Source organism: Danio rerio, chromosome 6, assembly GCF_052040795.2.
Source record: "Danio rerio strain M-AB ecotype USA chromosome 6, GRCz13ab, whole genome shotgun sequence".
NCBI lineage: Eukaryota > Metazoa > Chordata > Actinopteri > Cypriniformes > Danionidae > Danio > Danio rerio.
In genome coordinates, this window is record NC_141026.1 from 43,185,313 (window position 1) to 43,196,695 (window position 11,383).

General features: G+C 36.0%; 1 protein-coding gene across 2 annotated transcripts; it reads right to left on the bottom strand.

Annotated features, from left to right (window-relative positions):
• Positions 1-7,331: 7,331 nt before the first annotated feature.
• On the bottom strand, positions 7,332-10,312 carry hdhd3 (haloacid dehalogenase-like hydrolase domain containing 3). 2 transcript variants are annotated; one of them, XM_087255612.1, is made up of 3 exons: positions 9,864-10,291; positions 8,089-8,146; positions 7,332-8,001 (listed from the first exon to the last, which is right to left on the bottom strand). In XM_087255612.1, the coding sequence occupies exons 1-3, from the start codon at positions 10,191-10,193 to the stop codon at positions 7,748-7,750; spliced, it is 642 nt and encodes a 213-aa protein (XP_087111738.1). In that variant the 5' UTR covers positions 10,194-10,291; the 3' UTR covers positions 7,332-7,747.
• Between the last annotated feature and the right edge of the window lie 1,071 nt (positions 10,313-11,383).

The following is an 11,383-nucleotide window of genomic DNA, read 5'->3' on the forward strand; positions in this document are numbered from 1 at the left end:
TTACCCCCTTTCTGATTCAGTCCTCTCCATTTTCTTCTATTTATAATATTTCTTATTCATAAAATTCTTTTCCCTCCGTCACAGTGCCTATAAAGAAGCTTTAATATACATGGAAACGTTTCACTGCAGAAACCCTTTAATAGATTATTAAATGCAACTTTTAAGTACTAATCAAAATGGTTCTTCTAGTGCACAAGTTTTAAACTCAGTTCCTGAAGGTGCCGCAGCTCTGCATAGTTTAGGTACAACCTTAATTAAACCCACCTGATCAAACTAATTGAGTCCTTTAGTTATGTTTGAAACCTACAGGTAAGTATGTTGGAGGTGGGTTGTGACTAAACTGTGCAGGGCTACAGCCCTCCGAAAGTAAGTTTGACACTCCTGTGTTGAACATGGACACCCACTAATCTTTATTCAAAGCAATGGTTCACCACAAAGATTAAATCACCTTCTAATTTACTCACACTCGAGCCTCCTTCAAGTATATATGAAGAGTTCAGAAGCGCAATTATGTTCTAAAATGAGCATTTTTCTCAGTCTCCCATGTTTATGTTTAGTTATTTCACTTTAAATGTGAAATGAAAACAATCTATTTGGCATAAAATTAAAATGACTTAACAGGAGCCTTAGAAAAATGCATAATTCAGAAGAAAATTTTTGATGGAACTCTTCATATGGACTGTTGGACCCCCTCTTCTTTCCCCTAAGTACACAACACAACAACCTCAGAACATTATGCAATTTTGAGTGTGCCTCACACAGGTGAGTGGGCTTGACAAACCACTTGTAGAAAACACACTCTTTTATATATATATATATATATATATATATATATATATATATATATATATATATATATATATATATATATATATATATATATAAAATATAAAGGTTAAAATGACAAATTATTTTCTACATATAAAATATTCCTGCCTCCATGCCTCATCTCGGGGAGCTTTTACAGTTTATTCATGGCAATTTGCATTTATATGATGTTATTATTAGTAGTATTATTATTTATTAAAGGCATATTTATATTTGTTTTATTAAAAACAAGTTTAGATTTGTCCACCTGTTGGGTTTTGGAGACATATATGCGTCATATGGGGCATAGGTATAGGATTGGGTTTTGATATAACTCATTTTTTTGGACCACACTTCGTTATTATCATTCATTTATTCGTTTGCTAGAAATTAGAACTAAATTTAGAAATAGTTTTGAAACCAATTCTTGCGCCTAACAAATGAAATTTAAATATGTAGGCTAATGGATGTCTTCAGCAGAGTGTGTACAACACCGTTTCCTCATCCACAAAAGTAAAGGAGCAAAGTAAAGAGAGAAAGTAAAGAGGCCGAATGGAGGAGGCTCGTTCTTTATCCTCACGCCTCAGGTGGTTTGTTTAATGTTTACTAGATTGTGAAGCTAGTTTTTTCACTCATAAAGTCCATCAAGTAAATAGCAAATGTGCAATGGCGCAAAAAACTCCCCTCTCTTAACTCTAGCACCTAATTCTCCGAGCACAAACAGTTCCTTCCGTATAATTAGCACATTTTGTGTGTATTACCTCTTGCTGAATGCCAATTGTAACTTGCTTTGGACAAAAATGTCTGCTAAATCACTATACGTAAATATGACTTACCCGTCAGATGAACACAGTCGGGTAGTTTTAAGTTGCATCCTGGCACTTCCATGCTGTATAATATGGTATAAAATGGCTTTTATTTTGAGGGTTTCAAAAGCACATATATCTGTCATCAACATAACTCGTATACCACCAGGAGGTTAAAGTATGTCTTAGGAAGTGGAATTTGTGGAACAGAAATATTACAAATTTTCAAATTTTAAACTCCAATCACTGACTTCCTGATTGTGTCTGAAATAAAACTACTTCATAACAGTTAGAAAAGTATGTTATAGTATAAAGATTAGTAGTGTTAGTTGTCCTTTTTACATGACATTATTTGCACAACTTCACTTCCATTCATAAATCCCATTCTGAGGCTTTATGAACTAGTAAAGTATTCATTGGATGCACACTTCAGAATCTAAGCAGACATACAGTAGTAGGTCATCTAGGAACTTCTCGATTACTCTGTTGTTATGTATTGTCACACCTACATATTGTTTTTCACACTTTGTTTAGCAAGGAAGTATGCAATTTCAGACACTTATGACTGTCTAGATCAAACAATAGGCTACAAGAGGTCATTATTTTCCCATGGAAAATAGTGCTGAATCTGTGTTGAGCTCTGATCATCAAAATTGCCTGATCCAATTTGATCTGTGAGCTGAATTTTGAGCGTCTGCAGCAAGAATTGTTTGTGATCATCTTACTGGATGTGATGCAGCAAAACAAAGACAAAATTTGTGTTTATACACTCAGAAATAAAGGTATGAGAGCTGTCACTGAGGTTGTACCTATTCAACAGATGCATATTTGTACATAACGGGTTGATATTGATATCTCAAAAGGTACAGAAATGTGCCTCTTCAAATTTTTAGGTTCCAATATTAAGTTCAAATGCGTACCTTGTGAAAAGGTACCACCGCAGTGAAAGCTCTCATATCTTTATTTTGGAGAGTGTAAGGAGCTATCAAAACTTGAAAGTTTTGATTTCTGGCCAATCTTTTCTTTTCAATGCCATCACAGTGCACTTTAATTTCTCATCAGAGATCATTGAAATAGTTTGGCCCATATAAGGGGACATATGCAAATTGGTGAAAGCTATTAAATATATTTGAATTATACATAATGTTTTACAGTGGAGAAACAGTTAGACAGACTCTGCATTGCTTTCATAGACTTTGGCTATCACATAACAGATGTATTCAGGATTGGTAGAGCTACGCATCGATGAATTTGCTCTTCAGTGTTTGAACTCTCAGTGATGATTTTAAATCACACTGAACTGAGCTAAACTGAACTTAAACACTAAAACTGAACTACACTGTTCCAGTTACTATGACCATTTATGTGAAGCTTCTTTGACACAATATACATTGTAAAAGCGCTATACAAATAAAGCTGAATTGAATTGAATATTTTAACTCCACAACTCTTGACTGGCAGATGATGTTATAGTAATGAAACTGTATTGGCTTGTTTTTTTGTTTTTTTTATAAAGTTGTCTTCATGTTTCAGGTGAAATTGTCACACACTCGGTAATGTAAATGATTTTTGTTGCTTGTTCAAGCTACTTATTTTAAAAGAGCTAAAACAACAAAGTCTTGGATTATTTTTGGGGGGGGGAAACTTAATTATTTTATGTTAAATCTACTTAATTAGTTATGTTACCTTAATTGATTTGTGCTGGGACAACAATAAATAATTAAATCATTATTTATATTGACAAGTCTGCTTTACACTACTGGTCAATAGTTTGGGAACAGTAGGATTTTTAAATGTTTTAAAATAAGCTTATACTGCTCACAAAGGCTGCATTTATTTTATTTAATTGAAATACAGTACAAATTAGGAAATGTGTTTACACTATAAAATAGCTGTTGATTTTAATTTAATTTATTTCAGTGATTTTAAAGATGACTTCAGCTTCATTACTCTGTTATTATTGTTATTATAATTATTGTTATTATTATTAATGGTGATAGTAATAAAATCAATAATGACTGGAGTAATAATTTCATTTGAAACTACATACAATAACTAAGCAGTTATTTAATTTTTTTTATTAATATTTAACTGTTTAACATTATTATTTTTTTTTTACATTTAAATAATAATTTTCTTACAAATAAAGAAGGTAACATTTTATCATGGTAAAAAAAAATCCTGCTGAGAGCAACTTTTAGATGAAAACAATGTGCTGCACATTTTCCTCTCAATAGCAATATAAAAGAAAAATGCGAGCAGTGAGATGAACAGTAACGTCCATGTGAAATGAAAATTTACAATGTTTGTTTAGCTGTTTATTAGGTGAACAATTATTCCCTCAAAGTTAATCCACTGAAGAAAAAAAAAGTTTGTGTAATCAAAGTCTGACCATTGCCTTCCACATTTAGTGTGGCGGGCCTTCTCTGTTGACGTCAGTTTGGCTACAGCAATCTTAACTAGGCCCCTCTCACCGTTAGTAATTCCTACAAGGGAAAGAAGCTAAAAAGAAAGCCTTTTACTAGCCTAATGTTCACAGACAAGATTAGTATAATTAAAACGACAATGATATGACAGTTTGAGACCATACTCCGGATATGTACTAATAGTGTAAATATATTCCCTTCTTTTCATAATGTATTAGTTCCTTTTAACAGACGTTTATGTAAAGCTACTGATAAATTACAGGGAATAGATGTAAACAGACCCCATTTTAAAAATACTGTAAGATTTTCAGAATGGAAAGTTGTAACATCATTCATTCATTTTCTTTTCGGTTTATTAATCAGGGGTCGCCACAGTGGAATGAACCACCAACTCATCCAGCATGCGTTTTGTGCAGCGCATGCCCTTCCAGCCAGTTGTATAAGATAATAATTGTCAGAATTCTGTTGTGTAATGAGTGCGGTTTTTAATTTACTCGTAAATTATCTCGTTATTTCACAGCAGATATTGAGTGAAGGGAAATATTGAAATTATAAAGCAGAATAACTCTTTTAGCATTATTCTGAACATTCTACAAACATTCACTTCACATCATAACATTAGCTCCTTTCACACAGAATTTCCCCATAAAATATGCTGTTTTTTTTATTTTTATTGACCACTAAAGTCTTTCTAATTTTCAGGAAATTCTGTGATTGGTGTTATCAGTGCTTGTTAGCGTCACATCTTTTTAATTTTCCCATCAAAAACATTGTGTTTTGTCTACAAAATTCAAAAATTTGTAGCCCATTATCAGTATAATCCCTTTCTTCCCAACATAATTTCGCATATTTCATCTTACTGTTCTTAATCTGCATCTCCTCTCCCTTTCTTCTCCTTCACGATCCTCAGTTGATGCATCTGCCAATCCCATTAAGGTTTTCAATTGGATTGCAGCGCAGCCCCTCATAGCCGACTGGCTGAGCCTCTAAAGCCAGCTTTGTTTTAAGCGCTCTGCTGAGGGAACTCCGTAAGATCCACAACACGCTTACGGAGCATATAGAAACACACACAAAAGTAGGATATATTCCAGTGTGTGTGAACAACACCTGAGGACATTCAACAAGAGTCCTGCTGGTGTTTGTCTCTGTTTCATAATCTTCTGAGCATAATCCAAATTCCACAGTGGAGTACGATATGATATGTATTCTTATTTTTGTTAGCATGTCAGTTTTGGCCCAGTTTAGCGATTGTCCAAGAGCTGATATCTGTGCTGGAGCAGATGGAGAGGAATAAGAGTATTTGGGTATTAGGGTTAAGCGATCTCCCTCGTCACTGTGAGCCTAGGCAGCTTCTGCGCTGAAACAATGATATCAGCACTCTACAGAGACTACTTCTATTGTTTTTGATGGCATTATCTGAACTAGATATCGCTGGAGAATTTGTTATGTGGCTCATGGTGCCAATGGTGTGAAAAAAAAGAAAGAAATCTATTATATAAACGCTTGTGCTTGTTTTTCAGCTGATGTCCGACAATGCAAATCCAGATGGTTCAGCTGTCACACCATCTTGCACTAATAACATCCCCCAGTCTGTCCACTTCATTAGATCTACAGCAGCGCCATCTGCTGGTCACCACTCAAAACATTTCGAACCCAGTGGGGTATATACACATGGACTTTTGATTTCAGTCAGCCAGCCCCAGGGCTTCCGGTGAACTGTCATCCCATACAAAATCGCAGAGTGAGAGGTAGAGCACTCACTCTGGTCCCCGGGCTCTGCGCTAGTTGGGGAAATTCTGAATTGAACCAAAACATTCCATTACAGTTGGCTTAAGATCGGCAACCAAAAGTCGGGACATTGCAACCTGCAGAACTTGAGAAATAAAAAAAGCGATCTTCACTGCCTAGTTAAGATACAATACAAAGTGGGTATCAGACCAAACAAGAAACACTGAAATAAATGATGTATTTCCGGGCCATCTCCTTACAATATGGAAATTAAGTTTACCACAGTATTTTCAATAGTGTCTGGACTAGCCTGCAGCTAAGGACGGCGCCTGCGTTTAAACGGTTTTTCTATCTCTTTTTACGCTTAAACAACCAAATGGACACTTGTGTCTATTTAACTGATTATATTTGAATTACATTACAACACTGATGCTGTAAAATGAACTTGAAAATTTAAAATATTCACATTAGGCTTTCACCGGAAGTTCTTCATTGGCTGAAAAACACTAGCTGTGCATTTAGCCCATTAGTAATGCCTGAAAGGTGAAACTACCAATCGCATACAAGGCACTCATTGCATTTAGGTATGTTGACGTGGTCAAGATCTGCTGAAACGGACCATCGAAATAGGGATTTAAAGAGATCCCTGCTGAGAAAAAAAACAGCATTTTGTATGTTTTTTGTATGTTTTTATGCTGGTCTTGCTGGTTTTAATGCTGGTCTCGATGCTGGTTTTAGAGCTGGTCTTGCTGGTTTCAGTGCTGGTCCTAACCAGCATTGAGATCAGCATCGAGACCAGCAATAAAACCAGCATACCAGCATCAAAACATACCTTACAGCTTATGCTGGTTTTTTTTTTCATCAGGGATAGTTCAACAAAAACTTAAAATTCTTGAAATTGTCATCATTTACTAATCTTTGTCTTGTTCCAAGTCTTGAACTTTATTGTTTGGTTTAACACTGTAAACATTGACATCCATAATAGGAAAAAGTTATTCAATGGAAGTCAATAGTTACTGGTTTTCAACATTCTTCAAAATACCTTCTTCTGCATTTAAGTGAACAACAACAAAAATCTAAAACTGGTTTGGAACGAGTCAAGTGTTCATAAATAATAATGATAAATCCTTACATCCTAAAATAAATCCTGGAATTTTTTAACGACCTAACTGAGCAGTATAAGGTCCCCATCAATATACTGGGGCATTAAAACCCACACAGCTGTCAGGCTCTCACAAACACCACTTTTGGCACAACCTAGCTTTCCCATGTGGTCTTCAATCCAGGTACTGACAGGCCGCAGCTCTGCTTGGCTTCAGTGGATGACTATGTGAGAGTTGCAGAGAGCTAGCTGCCGTAAATGAGAGAATTTTTGTTTTTGTGTGAACTATCCCTTAAGTGACATTGAACTAGCATTTCAGAAATGGTTGCTCTTGAGATTTTCAGATTATGGCGAGAGAGATTATATTCAGTGAGCTGCACACTTTTTTTTAATGCCTGAGGTTAGAGGAGAGTAGAAGGGCATCAGTATCACATACTCACCTGGCTCCAAATTCACCAGATCTCAGTTCAACAAAGCAACTTTAATATGTGGTGGATGGGAAATTCACACCATGGATGTGAAGCTAAGAAATCTTCAGCAACTGAGTGATGCCAACATGTCAGTATGTGCTAATGTCTTCCAGTACTTTCTATTCAATATTAAGAATTAAGTCAGTTCTGAATGGGGTCCAACCAAGTATGAACAAGGTGTACCTAATAAAGTGTCTAGTGAGTTTATATGTGGCACTATAGCTGTCAGTCAGTCATACCTAATGAATTTGAGAGCTGCATCATATCACAATTTACATTTAAACAAAGCAGTGGATAACAATTAGACAACTGTCAGTTATTCAAATAATTAAAGAGCAGAATAACAATTAAATAAAATGGCAGTACATTACAGAATTAAATTAAATCTAAACTATATATTACACACTCTCAGTCTGTGTCATGCTGCAGTCGAGCCGGTAGTTCATCTAAGCTTTGCAGTATATGCTCTGGAGGAATATCAAGGTGCGTCTTTTGACCGTCTTTTCTGTTGAGAAGGTAACCTCGAATACCCAAAGAGCGAGAGGTCAGATAGTCTTTCACATAATGGTCCCCAACATGCACTACACTGGAGGCAGGAACTCCACACCGCTCCAGTGCTTGGCTAAATATGGCAGGGTCTGGTTTAGCAACCCTGGCGTCTTCTGAGGTCACAAGAAAAAAGAAGTGAGTTAGAAGCCCGCATCCCCTCAGGATCCCTTCCAAACGCCTGTCGAAGTTGGAAACAACACCTTGCTTGAGTCCCAAAGCGGTGCAGGACTTCAGGGTGCTGTTAGAATCTGAAAACACCTGCCAGGCAGAGAACATCAGTCATGCTTATTTTAAAGTATCACGAAACACCCCAAAAATTTTAAAGATATTGGCAGTCATATATGTGTCCCACACTGCTCAAAACACTAGTAGGACACATATATTTCACAAAAACAGGGAAAATAGTTTTTTGTGTTATTTTGAGCAAATTCGTTCTTCCGGTTTGAAAATAAATTTTGAAGCTACGTCATGGCGATAAGATCATTGTGTAAATTCCAGCGTGGAGACTGGATGTCTATACTGGCGGGTACAATGTTTTGAGTTTATCAATTTAAGAGAAAGACTTGGTTCGAACCAATTAGCGCGCTCTATTGTGAATGAGGTGCAACTTCATTAATATGCATGATACAGCTTCGAAGACTGTTGCTACAATGTTCAGACGGCAGAGAGATGTCATGTTGTTTTGCCAATCGTAATTAAAACAAGTGGAAGAAGAATTGTTTGTAGACATGGGTTGTCAGTGTTGCGTTAATAAATGTTCTGTAACGAAGGTTTTGTTTTCATTTCACCGCAATGAGAGTGCAGCTGGAGTCAAGTGTGGACCACAGTGGTCTGCTAACACGCGACAAAAATATGTTGTTAAAGAACTTTTTTTTTTACCCAAGAGCTTTTTGTATCGGGGAATGGTGAAATCTGGATTTGCCACTCTTCTTTTAAAAAAGATGTAGTTCTAGTTCGTGTTGATTGTCCTGTCTCTACAGATTTGGTAAGTGTGTGATCAGTGTTCTCTGTCAAAGGCAAAGTTAGCTAGTATCGTCGGCAGTATTCTTTCAGTTTACATTCCTTAGTCAAAATGATTTGGTTACTAAGTTTACAGTACGTTAATATCACTACAACATTAAGCGCTGAAAGATCCACTGTAAATGCTGCTTTCTGAATGTAAACACCTTAATCAAACTATTATTGTCATGTAGGATTTTTGCCATATTTTGTGACAGGATCGTCTATACACACACGGCTGTTGGACACTATTCTCTGCACCTACCAAGTGCATCTAAGTTACCCAGAAATAAGGAGGATTTTTTTTTCTCTCTCATACGGTGTGCAGTATCAAAAATTCCATAAAAAAAACAAGACTCTATCTGCAGTTCATCACATCCAATATCTTGTTTGACATGGGGGGCATGCATGAAATGTAACTGAATGAAAGTGAAAGTGCCAAACTGCAGTTAAGTCAACAAAATAGGAATGAATCACCAGAAATTACATAAAACTCCAGGGAAAACGTGGATAGCGAGGTGACACGATTACGTTAATCAAATAATGTGCTATAACATGTAAAACAGTATAATGAAAGGAACATCTAAAAAGCAACTCCTCTAAACACCTAAATCATATTATTGTCTTATTCGATAAAGCGATAGTTCATCCCAAAAATTTAAATTGTCATCTTCACTTGTTCCAAACCAGTTGGAGTTTTTTTTCTATTTAACACAAAATAATATGTATATCGAAAAAAGCTGAAAACCTTTAACCATTTGTTTGTTTTTTACTATCAAAGTCAGTGGTTACAGTTTTTTTTTTTTTTTTTTAGCTTTTTCAAATTACCTTCTGCTGTGTTTAACAAAAAAAGAAAGTCATAAATGAATATAACTACTCAAGAGTGAATACATTTTAAACTTTGGGTGAACAACCCCTTTAAAAAATAAAGTGAAAATAATTAATAATGCTAGTTAGAAAAGAAAAATAGCCATACCTCCCAGTTTTCTGGTCCACAAAAGTTGTGATAGAGATTGTTGGCTAGTTTGTCCAGCAAAGCAGGATCATGGACCCCACACTGGCCAAAAGTGTCCCTCACTAGACCAGTCCACCAGACCTGGCTGTCCATGCCCTGAGCTCGGCCATAGTTCGGCAATAGCTGTGATTTTTGCTTGTAGGCCTGTCTGAAGGCAGTTTCCACCTGAGCAGGGGACAGCTGGAGTCCTGCTTGCTGAGCTTCTCTGCAGTACTGCTCTCCAACCGAGCGCCGCACCTTCAGCAAGGTGTCCTTCACATCCCACAGCACCCACCGCACCGGCACCCGCATCACCAAACACAGCAAAATATCACACTTTTATAGAAGGAGAGGCATACATGACCTGCTGCAGAGGACACGCGGAGCCTTAAAAAACAAACACCGGGGAGACCGAAGGTAAACAGACTGCTAACTTGAAGATTAACAGTCGCTTGTCTCTAGGAGGCGCTTGGTGGCTCACAATATTATGATATTCAATATTGGTCTACTTTAAAATCTCAATATGTTTTTTTTTTTTTGTGGAGTTAGGGATTGTTAGACCAAAAAAAAGGGTTTGATTTCAATATAAGATACACGTTCACGCCATCAATCTAATGACTGGTTAACGCCAGTAAATCAGCTTGACTGTGATTGGGTCGTTCTTAACAACGTTGAGAAAAGTAACACATACCACGTAACGTGATTCGCTCTCTACCGCTGAGCTTCTTCTGGGCCACCGAAGTCTCGTCCATTTTGACAGCTCGCTCTATGCGGTAACAGCCTCTCTACTTATCTGACTGAACTGAAGAGTTCAACAGTACATATGTCCGTACAGGATTTCATCATGCAATCAAAGGTTCCTCATTTAATATAGCTTGAACGATCTATTTTTTATGGTGTTAAAATAAATGTTGAAAGGTTTGTTTCCCGGTTCCTATTAAACTATAATGATTAAAAATATAAATCTAACAATCAATTACTCTGTCTATAGTTTATTACTTTATATACCTAATACAGAATAGGCAAAGTGCTATTAATTGTAACATATTTTAATTGCTATTTTAATTAAAACTTATTTTAATTCCTATTTTAGTGTTTAACAATGTTCTAAATATGTTATTTTACTCAGTCCACAAAGTAAGTAAAAATTAAATTAAATATATACATAAAAATAAAAGGAGATTCAAAAGTCTACACACCCTTCAATATTCACAACTGTTAATGCTTTTTCCAGTTGTTTATTTTTTTTCCCAATTGTTTATTCTAAGAATTAAACCCGTCCATTGTTCTATATTGTATCTATATTTCTATATGATTTCTCATAACACTGATCTTTTCACTAAGAACAATAACACATCATCATCATCCATTACAATGTTCACATCTCCCTGGCTTTAAATGCATCTTTTGAAAATCAACGAAGGGTCTGTTTTGTAATAGTTCTTTAATTGTCCTTTTCAGTCTGAAAAATTAAGCTTAAAATTACTGTCACTTAGGGAAAG